Source organism: Urocampus carinirostris, chromosome 4 (assembly GCF_059441175.1).
Source record: "Urocampus carinirostris isolate Australia breed hairy pipefish chromosome 4, RoL_Ucar_1.0, whole genome shotgun sequence".
NCBI lineage: Eukaryota > Metazoa > Chordata > Actinopteri > Syngnathiformes > Syngnathidae > Urocampus > Urocampus carinirostris.
In genome coordinates this window covers 43,895,832-43,909,737 of record NC_142352.1, presented here as the reverse complement: position 1 = coordinate 43,909,737, position 13,906 = coordinate 43,895,832, and the positions used below count along the sequence as shown (strand labels likewise).

Here is a 13,906-nt window from a genome sequence, read left to right as displayed (position 1 = left end):
ATAGATAGATAGATAGATAGATAGATAGATAGATAGATAGATCCCAAAAATTTAGAACATAGCCAAAAATGTTTGTTCCACTGGCAGATATTTTTTTACTCATCTTCAGTTTTTTTCTTCTGTCAAAAACAGAGTAAAACCTCTAAAGCAAGTTTAATATTGGGAAATTCACAGTTAATTATGAAAAGAAGAACCTAAATTACCTCAGAACTGTCTATTTTGGCAACGTAACAATTTACGGTTACAAAACAACAGCTTGAAACTGGTGGTGGGAATTGATTTTTAAACATATTTGATGAATGTTGTGCTTTTTTTTAATGAAACGGTGTTCCTTGGCTAAAACATGTTTAAGACACACTGTTATAGAGCATGTGCTGCGTTGCATCGTATCTTTCTGTATGTACAGGAGAAATTACCATTTTTACCACGTGACCAAGTATGTGTTTGAAAGTACTGGTGATTGGCCGAGCGGGAAGGCAAGACTCGGAAGTCCATGCAGGACATAAACAAGTTCAGCCGCTGTCAACATCTTCGAGCTTTACATCGCAATGAGCTGACTAAACTCGGCTAGAACTTCACGAAGAAATGTTGCAACATAGGACAACGTAGGTTGATTTTATTTCACTTGTTCGATTGTGTGCGTTGCTATGAGTTAAAGCGTGATGCAATTTTCATGCATTGTATATAGTTAAGTATACGTTGAACTTGAAACTTTGCTTCACTCTTGAACGACCAGGCAAGTCTATTGAATTTGTAGTTTGCACTAGATTAATAAAAATATGATTTACAATTTTATGCAAGTTTCGATTTCAATTACTTATATTGTTATGTTTCTCATCTTATTCTTGTTGAATAAATAGACGAGTAAACCATTTTATAGCCTTCGTCACGCGTGGTGTCACAATCGAATTGGAGGTTAGAAGACACAAGAAAAGAATGCTGTCGTAGCTGCTAGTTGTAGTCATGTTGTTTGTTTTTGTGCCAGAATTAGAGAAAAGCATTAGTTATTAACTATCTATCTATCTGCCCTGGTCATATCCCTCAAGAGGGGTGACTGACAGCAAGACAAACACATATTTATTAACAAAGAAAATTAAAAAAGCGAAAAAGTAACGAAAAACACACAGACAATTTTTTTGGACCATGGCCAACCCAAATGCCCTAACACCCAAACAGGTTAAGCACCTCAGCACCCAAGTTGGTCATGCCCTGTCCCTCCAGATGAAACGGAACACAAGAAAGCAGCCATGTCACTCGGGTCAGGGTCACACAACACACTCTTCTGTTCTACAGCAGGGCCTGACAGCTTTCACGCCGCATGATACAGGTGCCCTGCCCATCCCTTGACCTGTGGTGAGGGGCCGTCTCCCCCAAAGAGGTGTGAGAATTCTGCCACCATGGTCCACTGCATGTTTAAGAGGCGACTAAATTGGAGGGAGCGAGGGGACTGGGGATCCTCTCCTTTCTATCTCTACTCCCTAAGAGACAGCAAATTAAAAAAGGGGGGCGGGAAACCAAAAGGTCCCGCAAACCCTAGTTATAGTTATTGTACATTGCAGGTTTACAGTTTTGCAGCAGACACTCCTGAAAAAAAGAAAAAACAAGAGAGTTGTGCATTAAAGCAAAAAGATTGGACCTAAATTTGAAGTTGGTTTGGCCCACCACCACGCTTCTTTTTATAATTGTAAAAGAACACAGAACAGCTCAAATGACAAGAGTCAGGGACGATGGATGGCAGAAACGTGCCAGGAAAAGAAAAGGAAATGACTGTTATCATTGATTTCAGTTATATTGCATTTTTTGCCTGTAATCTGCGTGTGTCCTCTGTTGTGTTTTGCTTTGTTTTTGTAGATGTATCAGTTAAATGCCTTCAACAGGTAGCTCCTTACACTCCAATAAGCTCGTAGTGATAGGAATTTTGTCTCTTTTTCGAGAAGTGGCCCTTTTGGCTCACTAAAATGAGCCGGCTCTTTCAGCTCCCAAAAGCCTCTTGTTTTGTCATTAAAGTCACTATGTAACATTATCCACACATTTGCTTTTAGGGGGGGAAGCTAAAAGAGATAAAAATCAATTAAGAAACGGCAGAAGAGAAAAAGGCAAAAAGAGAGAAAAAGTAAGACATTATAATAAAGGAAGGAGGGAAAAAGCAAAAAAGTTTGAAGACGTAAAAGAATACAAAGAAAATAAGAAAAAGAGTGGAAATGCTACAAAAAAAGCTTGGGGGAAAAATGAATGAAAAAAAACAGCAGGTCACAATATAACTTTCTCAGAGATGCCTACTATGTCATTGGGCTGGCATATAAATTCCTGTTGAACCTTTCCTGTACTCCGGTTACATGTGAGCAGAGTTTGTCTGATTTAAAATGTGTGAAAAATAGGCTAAGAAGCTTACTGTCTTCATGTTCATGTACGCTGAAATGAAAATTCTTGTGACTATAGAAAATGAGATTGTCATCAACAAAGTTGCAGAGACCAGTGTTTTGCATAGGAGGCTTGTGATGTTTTAGGTAGCCTACTTAAAATGTGTGTAGTGAAGCTACTTCGTAAGTCAAGTCAAGCCACATTTATTTGGATAGCCCTTAATCACAAAAATGTCTCCAAGGACTGCACAGAATTACAATTACACCATCGCCTGATCTTAAACCAACAGTATCCAACATAGTAAACATCAATAAAAGAGAACACTATGTAACATGTTGAGATTTGTCCAGAAAGTGCATGACAGCAACGACGCCTCAAGCCTGTAAAATAGTCCAAAAAAATCCATAACAGCAACGACCCAGCTTCCCAAAATACAGAGTTGAGTGTAAAGCCTAACAATATGTTGGGGAAGGCAATGCCATTTTGAATTCAAATTACTGATTATAAAAGAATATGTTTTAATCTGTATACAGATCTTTATATAAATTTCCTTTCAATTCAAATGGTAAGGTGTTTTCTTTTAACTTATTAACATATACCTGCATTTATTCCCATCAAAAATGCATTATAAGAGCTTGCTGCTGTTCCTTTTATTCAAATTCCTCATTTATCGCTAAGTAGGTATAAGACTACCGTGCTGAAAAAGGCGCCCACTCCGGCCTTGCCAAGGACTGCAAACCTTTCACGGAGGGTGAATTTATCAAAGACTGTTCAAAGAATGCCAGGCTGAATAGTCGGCCCTCACCCAGTCTCAGCTTACCAAATCTGGTCTCCTTTCTGAAAAGTTTGGACACCCTTGACTTAAAGGGACCTCTAGATGCTGCTGAATGGTGTAGTGCAACCACAAATGAGTGCTAAAGAAAACACAAGAAATAACACAAAATACAGAGACTCAAAGCGAACAAAAAGCACATTTAAAAAAAAAAAATCTTTTTAACGTAGCCCCATAGTTTTTTTGTGTACCTTTAGCTACATGATGGCGGACACTTATCTCAACAAATATCTCAGCTTACTTTATGTAAAATACTGTTTTAATTTCTAGACTTAGGAGTATATTTAGAATATGCATGTTTATCTGATGGCTCATGTTTTTTTGCTTATTATTTAAAGCATTTTAAAGTAAAAAAGGGTGACCTACATGAATTGTATAGATCCATGGAGAAATTTCTTTGAGGTGGGGTGGAGGTATTTAGAGATTCCCATAGTGAATTGGGCATTTGAAGCGGTGTGTTTTGTAATAAAATCAGTGTTATTCGCACGGGCAGGAGAACTGTATTTATTAAAGTGTAATGGTCATTAGATTTGATCTCATTATTGCATTTTTTTTATTTCATGGTGCCAGAGACAAATGAGAAAACAAAAAGTTGTCCGAAAAGATAAATGAACAGACAACAACGAACAATGAGGGAAGCAACTCTTTGTTTTTCTGATGATGAATCAAACTTTGAAAGACATGAAATAAAGACATTGTACATTTTCCGTTGGTATTGTTGTGTTAGTTGTCAATAATAATGGCCGCATGTATTTAGCAAAATTTGTCACACTTGAGGCTTAGTTTGAGCTGAGAAAGTCATACAAAATTTTATACAGAAAGGGTGTGCGTTTTACAAAAATATATACGGTATTTCCTCCACACCCTTCTCACCTTTTTATGCCCTGACCCTTTTTCTGCTTTTTAAAAATGTTATTTTGTTTTATGTATTTTTTCTTACCGCTAAGAATATATACATTTGTCTGTTGTATTCCCTTATTCTCAATTACAAATGCTATAAGAAAACATGTATGGATCAGTTTTAGTTTTGGGGTCAGCTGAGAAATGGATAATTTTGGCCTCTAGGAAGGTTTCTTAAAGGGACAGTTTGTATTTTTTTAACACTTCTTACTTCATCCATCAAAATGATAACTTCATTCAAAACTATTAATTTAAATAATAAGCAAAAATTCATGAACTATCATATAAACATGCCTTTTTAAAAAAAATACTCGGAGGATGGAAAACTGCAATTATTTTACATAATATGAATTAATGGACGTTTTTGGCCATCTTCCCGCTACGAGAACCAAAAAACCTCGTAAAGGCAAAACTTCGTGGTTTGGTCACTGAGAGTCTCCAAAGTTGCATTCTTCTTTGTGTTTATTAGAACTGTTGCACCTCACAACACAGCAACATGCAGTGGTAAATTAATATACCTTGTCCCTTTAAGAAATCTGCATCTTGTTTTAATTGCATTTTTTTATTCTGTTGTCGGTGATATACTGTAAAAAAGGTCCGGTGATAAAGACATAAATTCCCACTCTTTCTTGTACGTAGCTTCAAGATGAGCATCAGGAGCCTTCTTTTGCTCTGCCTGGCAGTAGTTCCTCTCTTTTCCGTGTCTTCTCCGTAAGTGTAGAAAATTCTAAGTGTTCACAATATTCTTGTCTTTTAATATGTGTGGCGTTAATGAAGAATTCACTTTGTGATGTGCGTTTTGGTTCTCATCAGACACAAGTGGACCAAACTCATCCTCACTCACCACTGGCCCAAAACATTATGTTCTGTAAGTTTTCCCAAGCCTTTTTGTTGAGTTTATCTTAACAGGTTTAATGTTGACTGTTTAGAGGCAAAACGATTACGGTGAATTTCGGACTACAAGCCGCTAATATGTTCTACATTTTAAACACTGAGGCTTACAATACAATGCAGCTGCTTTTTTTTCTCCTTTTTACCTCTTCCTGCGAGGTGGTTGGTCGCGCGAGTGTCCGTGGCGGCTTTGGGAGCATGCTGGGGCCTTTTCTCAGATGTCTCTTACTGTGGTGCCTTTCGGGGTCATGCTTTAATACACTTGTTTGCAGACTGTGTCCACTACTGTCAATCGTAATCAACTACAGCAGCGGTCAATATTACTTAAATTGGCAAGAACATACGCAGGAATGTTGTGGAAAATAGACTTGCATTTGTAGAATAGATCTGCATACATTTAGAAAGAAATATAGAAAGACTTGCTTACAGTTGTGAGGGAATGTTGACATCATTTTGAGAAGGTCCTTGGCAAGACAGTTGAGTTTCCTTAAAAGGGCATGGGACCTGCAAGGTCCATCTGAGCAAACTGAGGCGAACAGCATGTCCTAATTAGGGTACGACAGCATCTTCCTTGTTGTTACGTGAGATATCGGCCGCCTCTTGGGTTGTACTCAAATTGAAGCTATAAAAGCGTTGTTATGTCTGGAGTTCTCTGAGTTCTTTGGGATGACGCAATAAAGAGCCCACCCTCATGGCAAGCCTCCGTGTACTTGATTGAATCACGTAAGAGAAGACTTAAACGATGATCGAACCTGCATTTTCTTCTACAGGAATCCAACAAAAACATTCTCAAAATAAAACTTGATGTATTGTACTGACTAAAAATTCAGAACCCTGTTACAATCACAACAGCTTGTAGACATGCAGAGCCATGCGACTAAAGTTAAGACATCCCTTGCATACATGGCAAATTGAAAGAGATGAGACCAAGTATTGATATTACTAGAGACGAAACCAAGTATTGCTACTACTACATAAAAAAATCATAATACACAAATGCTTGTAATCATTCCAAGAAATACTGTCGGCTGATTTAATATTTTATTGTGGCAGCAGGTGACTTATTATCGGGTATATTTTTCCTATCAGGCCAAAATCTCTGACATCATATTATGCTCTGATTTGTCTGATACCTGTTACTCTAATAGTTATCGAGTAACAGCCCGTAGTCAATAACTAATGTCTGCATGTATATTAATGTTTTTAGTTGTAGCAATACTTAGTCCCGTCTATCGCTTTGTCATGTGCGCAAGGGATGGGAGAGCTTAAGATGTGTCACATGGCTCTGCAGGTCTAAGGCTGTTCTGATTTTATGGACTTCTGAATTTTAGTCACTACGTTATATTGTGTTTTGTTTTGAGAATGTTTTTGCCGCACTCCAGCATATATGTTAATGCCAATTTAATGAATATGGACTGCTGTGCTAGTTGATTAATATTGGCAGCTGCGGACACAGTTCGCAAGCGATTGTCTTAATCGCGGCAGAATGTGTTACTTTTCTGTTTGCGCATGAGGCTTTTAATCAGGTGCGCTCTGTTGTCCGGAATTTACGGTAATCACTTAACTTTTTGATCTCTGCTGTGTGAATGTGGCCGACTTCCGATACTCATTTTTCAAACCTGTGAGGTCACGTGATGCTCAGGTTGTTCTTTTGAGTGTGACAACTGGTAGTCTAGTGTGGCACACAATTTCACCCATTAATCGTTTACATTTTTTTCATCTACCAATGCTGCAAATCCAGTAATGATTGTGCTTATGTAACATGTTTGTGATGCATATCAGTTGGAGTCCTGCCATCATTCCAATGTTAGCTACTGGACCCTACATGGCCTGTGGTAAGCGCATGCGTGTGTGCAATTCTTGCAAACACAGCATTTATTTCTTGAGAGATACCAAATAAAAAGTCATGGGTTGCTAATTGAAAATGTTACTTCACTAATCTTGCAACACCCGGCTGTGCTTGTATGTGCATAATGGGAATGGGTAATGGGTGACACATAATTCATTTAGAAAGGGTGACCTCCAATGTTTTTATTATTCTATTTAAAAACCACCCGTCTTGAAAAAAATAACACTTCTAAACACCTAATACACTTTCACTGAGAAGATTATCGTCAAGTCAAGTCATGTTTATTTGTATAGCCCTTAATCACAAAGAGTCTCATAGTTTAGGAGTGTAGCAGACCAATCCTGCCATTTGTATGAATACATGTATAAATGAAAACCTACAAATATATGCCATATACATAAATGAACTGTGTGAATGTAAATGAATAACGTGTTACCTGAGTATATGACATAAATGAAATGTATTATCTATTTATGTCGTTTGTCACAAATTTATTTTCGTTTTTTTTTGTGTGTGTCATTCTGTTTTGTCATGTAATTGATTTTATATTTTGTCTATTAGTTTGCCATTTGTTTTTTCATATATTTTTTTTGTGTATTTTGTCACAACAAAATTTTATTTAAACTGGGGAGCGGGACAAACTGGCTGAATTTTTACCCATAGGCGATTAGTTCGTCACTGATCAATCAATAGCTGAAAGCTCAGGCAACAAGGCCGCCTCCTCATTTGAATATTTTTTTGTTGTGACAAGATACACGAAAAACTATATGAAAAGATACATGACAGGATACACAACAAAATACATGATAAAATCAATACCCTACTGAAATACATAAATGACAAAATGCATAAATAAATCGATCAAATGCATATATGTCATAGATATTTAGGTCCTATGGGATTTACATAGCATATCTTTATGGGCGGGCAGTTCTGAGATGAGATCGAACCTTGCTGTGTGGAGGTGGCACTGTTGGACTCCTCATTGCAGGACGTTTACACATAAACTATACAAACATATTTCAGCAGGAATTTCAACAAAACAAAAGTTATTATTACACCCGTTACACATATATATATATATATATATATATATATATATAAAATCATCTCATTAGCTGCACCGCTTATCCTCAGTAGGGTCGTGGAGGTGCTGGAGCCCATCACAGCAATCATCGGGCAGTGGGCAGGGGACACCCTGAACTGGTTGCCAGTGAATCGCAGGGCATATATATATATATATATATATATATATATATATAACAACATTTTGTATTTTTAATCATATTATGTTTATTTTGTCTTTTGTTTCTATATTTCATTTTGGTGAAGTCCAAAAGTACTGTACCTTAAAAATATAACGTCTTGGATAGTACACAGCAATGGAGGAGGACAATTTGAAGTCTATAGACAAAATTAAATGGAATGTCTCTGTTAAGTGTTGGTTTGCAAGCTCTTAGGATTACACAAGAAATATGAAGGCTTCACCACTTCCACAGTTTGTTGTACACGTTTTTGTTAATTTGATTATGTTGCTACTTTTAAGCAGTTTTAAGAGTTCAGGTTTAACAGGAGTAGATACTGTAATTTTTGACTAGATAAAAACTTTCAGAGCAACTCGCTATTTTTGGGTGTTAGTAACCCAGGGCGTAGCTGAAGTCCTTTTTAAATGAAATTCTGGGTACAATTTTAATGCGGCAGCATGGCAGAGCAGTGGTTACGGCGTGTGTGGCACTGTTCTGAGGTCATGAGATTGAACCTCCTACGTGGAGTTTGCATCTTTTCCCCCTGCTTGCGTGGGTTTCCTCCGGGCACTCCGGTTTCCTCCCACATTACAAAAACATGCATGTCAGGTTAAATGGCCGGTCCAAATTGTCCTTAGGTATGAGTGAGGAAGTGATTGTCTGTCTCTGTGTGCCCTGCGACTGGCTGGCAACCGGTTCAGGGTGTCGCCTGCCCACTGCCCGAAGATAGCTGGGATGAGCTCCAGCACCCCCGCGACCCTACTGAGGATAAGCCGTGCAGATAATGGATGGATGGATATTTTTAGGCATTTATTCATACATTTATTCCTACATATGGCAAGATCAGTCCTCCTCAAATAAACATAACTTGGCTTGACATTAGGAATGGCAGAAAAACAATAAACAAAAACAAAGGTTTAGATTCCCACAACACAAAGCAATCCTAAAGAGTAAAGTTTTTCCTCTCCTGGGTCTAAGAAAAGCACATGTACATGCTTTTTTTCCTTGTATGTTAATGCATTGCTTCGCTTTAATACTAAAGTAATACGAATACTTAATATAAATGGAACTCTATTGTTGATGTCCTTTTTCAGGCCTGATAAAGGAATACTTTGCAATTCGTCGTGGCATTTCAACTCCTCCGAAATAGAGGTATTTCTATCCTGTTTTATACGCGCTTAAGGACCCCGCAGAAAGCCACCCTCACCACACGGAAAAAAATGGATTTTTATGTACTTTCAGGACTTACTCCCAGACATGGAAAAGTATTGGCCTGACTTGCTGAAAACTGCATCCTCAAACTTTTGGTAAGGACATACAGTGACAAACTATTTGGCCCCATTGACTTTTTGCCACATTTCAGACTTCAAACATCAAGTTATAAAACTGTAATTTCTTGTGAAGCAACCTGGGAGACACACCAAACATGTGAAAGAAGGTGCTCTGGTCAGATGAGACCAAAATCGACATTTTGGCAACAATGCGAGACGTTATGTTTGGCGTAAAAGCTGCACAGCTCATCACCCTCAACACACCATCCCCACCGTCAAACATGGTGGTGGCAGTATCATGGTTTGGGCCTGCTTTTCTTCAGCAGGGACAGAGAAGATGGTTAAAATTAATGGGAAGATGGATGGAGCCGAATACAGGACCATTCTGGAAGAAAACCTGATGGAGTCCGCAAAAGACCTGAGACTGGGACGGAGATTTGTCTTCCAACAAGACAATGATTCAAAACATAGAGAAAAAGCTACAATGGAATGGTTCACCAAAAATATATCAAGATGTTAGAATGGCCAAGTCAAAGTCCAGACGTCAATCAAATTGAGAATCTGTGGAAATAACTGAAAACTGCTGTTCACAAACGCTTTCCATCGAACCTCAGTGTGCTCGAGCTGATTTGCAAGGAGGAATGGGCAAAAATATCAGTTTCTCGATGTGTAACACTGATACAGACATATACCCCAAGCGACTTGCAGCTGTAATCGCAGCAAAAGTTGGCGCTACAAAGTATTAACTTATTGGGCTGAATAATTTTGCACACCCACTTTTTTGTTTTTTATTTGTTAAAAAAGTTTAAAACATCCAATAAGTGTGTTCCACTTCACAATTGTGTCCCACTTATTGTTGATGCTTCACAAGTAATTACAGTTTTATGGCTTTATGTTTGAAGCCTGAAATATGGCAAAAGGTGACAGAGTTTAAGGGGGCCAAATAGTTTTGCAAGCCACTGTACATTTCTTGCATATCGCATGTTGGATTTGTGTGTTATATTTTACATCCCCCTAAAAAGTGCTCATCTCTACTGCAACAGGAAGTACGAGTGGTACAAACACGGCACGTGTGCTACCACGTCGCCCGCACTAAATAGTCAACATAAATATTTCAGCAAGGCATTGGAACTCTACCATAAAGTGGACTTTGATGGGTAAAGAAAACTCACAGAACACATTTAGCATAGATGTTTTAATTTCTTTTACAAATTCAACATTACTGTATTTCATATCTGTCAAATTTTGTCCTTGGTTGTAGCGTCCTGAGGAAGTTTGACATCATACCATCAAAACATTATTACAATGTAGGTATCTTTCTTCTCATTTTATACTGTATTCAAATTTATACCAAATACTGCTAACTAGCACTTTACTGGAAATAATCCCCTTTTTAAAAGAATTGTTTTCAACTGTTTAATTTACTATGGACGACCTATTGATGTATCTATCAAAGTGGTTCTCAAATGGGAAATGGAGAAGTATGTTGAATCAAAAAAGACACATTTTAACAAAGCCTCAATATTTAGATGGGTTAAAAATAATGTATTTAATCTATTCAGGGGGCTACATTAAACCTAATGTTAGAGCCGGCTCTCAAACGCTCATTTGCTTTGATGCATTATATTACGAATGATGATGTTGTATAAAGAAGTTAAGAAAAAAAGGAAGTATAAAAGGAGAAATTGAAAAAAAGACAGGTTTGTGGTTATCCCTTTAATCAGTATATTACCAACAATAATTTGATGCAGAAAATTAATTAATAATTTGATGATTAAAACTGAATGAATATATAGATTTTATTATTTTATATGTCACAGATTTACAATTTCAACCTCGATAACACTAAATTTTGGGGACCCATAGATCTCTGTTGGGACCCATAGATTTTTGAGCATGCGAGTCCCTGGGACCCATCACCTTTTAGAGGTAAAATGAACACTGCATTGTATGTTTTTTAGTTGCCACTCTGCCTTGAAGGACAGCATCTCATGGTTGCCTCTTCATTGTAGATGTTAACACTGTTTTTTTGCGGGTACTATTCAATTCACCAATCTGCTAGTTGAGGACCTGTAAAGCGTCTATTTCTCAAACTAGAGACTCTACTTGTCCTGCTGCTTTATTGTGCGTCTCTTCTATTTCTACCCTGGTTAGAACCTGTTTGTGCCTTTCTCCAAAAGGAGTCGTACAAACCGATGGCAATATCTCGCATGGAATATCCTTCTTTTGTCATATCAAAAATAGACTGTCAAGTTATACAGGAAAGTTGTCTTTTTCTGGTCATTCTGAAAGTTTATTCACATCATAAATGTGATGCTCCAGATACGGGACTAGCTCAAAGGAAGGTCCGTTATATAGCTTCTCTAAGCAGCTCAACTTCTTTCAGCTGTGCTAACATCATTGCACAATGGCTTTCTAATCATCCATAAGCCTTAAACCCAAATACAATGTACTATTAGAACACTAGAGTGCCGGTTCCTGGAAATGGGCCTCTATATACTTATGACATTTGGAGCTAAACATTATTTTTATGGGGTGGGTTTCTGATTAGTTTTATGTCATCTTCATTGAAAATAACAATACTTTTCTTTGAAAAGTAACGCCATTTCTATGCCACCCCAAACTTTTGAATGCCAGTGTATTATGTTAATATCGTGCCAGCTAATAAATAAATGCAGTACCACTAGATGGCAGAAGCTTCTATTAGGAACATAAATTGAGGTGAGATCAATAATGTTATTTAAACTCTGTTAAACTGTTTGGTGTTTTGCACTGGTATAGTAAACAAGTTCAAAATCATTCACTGTTCTTTGCTGTCATTTTGTAGTTTTCACAAATTGAAGGAGTCATAGAGAACTTCTATGGCGTCAAACCCAAGATACAATGTGTCCATCCAACCAAGGTACAGTGCGAGTGCCGAATAGCAATTATCGGATAATGAAATCAATAAAAATTCAAATGGTGAGTTAATGCGTTTGTTCAATCTTTGATGTTTTTCTTTTTTTAGAATACGGATGCCCAAGTTTTGGGTCAGATCGAGATTTGCTTCTCTCCCGACTTCTCCCTCTTGGATTGTGAGAAGGAGATGCTTTCTGCCGGCGGTTCTCCATTTAGCGTCTGCGACCACAACGTGCCTGTTTACTACCCGCAATTTTGAAACACACATTTCACAAAAAACACATTTTTCTTGTATTTTTTTTCCAACCATTTGAATGTATTGTAACTACTATCCACTAGCAATGCACACATAATGAGGTAGGGTAGGAAAAGTTGCTCCAATGTATTATTCTATTGTACCATCATTTAAATCTTATAGTGTCTGTAGACTTTTTGTCAGCTTTCTGTACACTATCACCTAATGAAATCAATTGATCTAACTTATCATAAATTATGTCATAGATATAATACCTTCATCACTTTTGCCCTTCTAATTTTTACATTATCCCAAAATTGTTATTAGTTTTAGAAGCTAACCCCACCCGTTTTGCTACTTGCAGTCAATCTATGACGATTTCACTGTTACTCGGGGCTTATCAAGCAACCAATGAGGGATTTTTTTCAGGCCAGAAAACGGAGCCGTGATTGGTCATTACATGAGCCCTGAGCAAATGTGATGGCAAAATAACCTTCCTGTGAAGATTAAAATGAGTTGGATACTCCTGCATTGTTTATATTCCCCAAATGTAACTGTCAAAATATTAGGGTTAAGTGTGTGGGTATGCATTACAAATTGTTGCTTTTTCATTAAATGCAAATAGTTTAAATGTACCTTCTCAACATGTTGACAACTGCTTTTTTTGGCCATGCTGAGGTTCACCAGTTATTTATGAGCAGCCAGAGTTTAGAGTAACATAAAAAGTAAATTTTTGGTTCAATTCAAATGTATTCAATAGTTTTCGTGATCTACATTTCAGGGAGCTGACTTGAGAGGATCTTTCTTAACGCTGTTGTTGTAAATGATTATAGGAATTCTGTACCTTGTATGTTGTTTTTTAATATGGTAAATCAATAGGCTGAGGTATTCATATGACTTCATCCATTTCAATTAAAACAAATTGATTATTGTGTGTAATTCTGAGACTCCACATTATTTTGCGCAAACTTAATCCATTAAAAAAAAACAGTATTTTACTTGAAGCAGTGTAGAAGTTTCGTTTTCCAAAGTCTTCGACTGTAGCTGCTCTTACACTAGAATGTTGTCGATCAGGGGTCGGCAGCCTATGTCACTGCTGGCACGCGAGCAGACGGCAAAATAATGATTACTTTTTAAAAATGCGCATTTTTACCTGAAATGTAGACATTTTGAGCTGCGCGCCATGTTTACGGTAGCGCCCCTCCTCCGCTTCCTGTGTGAGTGCGTGTCTCGCAGAGGAGTCAAGTAATTTTTATTTGTATAGCCCTTAATCACGATTAGTCTCTAAGGGCTTCACACAAGTTATTACATATAAGAAGTTTAGGTTATTCGTATGCTATAGAGTACAAGTGAGTTTTAAGCTTAGATTTAAAGATATGTGTTTTAACCCAGCCACAGAAACACCGGTGCGCGATAATGAATGAA

The 13,906-nt window shown here is 37.4% G+C and overlaps 2 protein-coding genes across 4 annotated transcripts in view; one reads left to right on the top strand and one right to left on the bottom strand.

Annotated features, from left to right (window-relative positions):
- myom2b (myomesin 2b) overlaps window positions 1–522 on the bottom strand; it is a 47,692-nt gene extending 47,170 nt beyond the window's left edge. The window contains exon 1 of the mRNA XM_088334671.1: window positions 417–522. Coding sequence (XP_088190797.1) covers window positions 417–419 — 3 coding nt within the window. The 5' untranslated portion in view covers window positions 420–522. The remainder of the gene's footprint in view (window positions 1–416) is intronic.
- Window positions 447–13,420, top strand: LOC148367658 (ribonuclease T2-like). 3 transcript variants are annotated; one of them, XM_088334672.1, is made up of 11 exons: window positions 447–605; window positions 4,733–4,804; window positions 4,907–4,961; window positions 6,767–6,819; window positions 9,172–9,229; window positions 9,320–9,384; window positions 10,392–10,505; window positions 10,610–10,655; window positions 11,215–11,277; window positions 12,176–12,250; window positions 12,356–13,420. In XM_088334672.1, the coding sequence occupies exons 1-11, from the start codon at window positions 586–588 to the stop codon at window positions 12,503–12,505; spliced, it is 771 nt and encodes a 256-aa protein (XP_088190798.1). In that variant the 5' UTR covers window positions 447–585; the 3' UTR covers window positions 12,506–13,420. The 3 variants fall into 3 exon arrangements, with proteins under 3 accessions (XP_088190798.1, XP_088190800.1, XP_088190799.1); XM_088334673.1 differs by lacking the exon at window positions 447–605 and adding an exon at window positions 698–736; XM_088334674.1 differs by lacking the exon at window positions 11,215–11,277 and having other exon boundaries at window positions 448–605.
- Window positions 13,421–13,906: the final 486 nt, after the last annotated feature.

Bases quoted from the DNA above. Each gene is read 5' to 3' on its own strand.
- LOC148367658 (XM_088334672.1), top strand. From the start codon at position 586: ATGTTGCAACATAGGACAAC. The intron at 606-4,732 runs GTAGGTTGATTT...TCTTGTACGTAG, and splicing joins ATGTTGCAACATAGGACAAC to CTTCAAGATGAGCATCAGGA. The intron at 10,506-10,609 runs GTAAAGAAAACT...CCTTGGTTGTAG, and splicing joins CATAAAGTGGACTTTGATGG to CGTCCTGAGGAAGTTTGACA.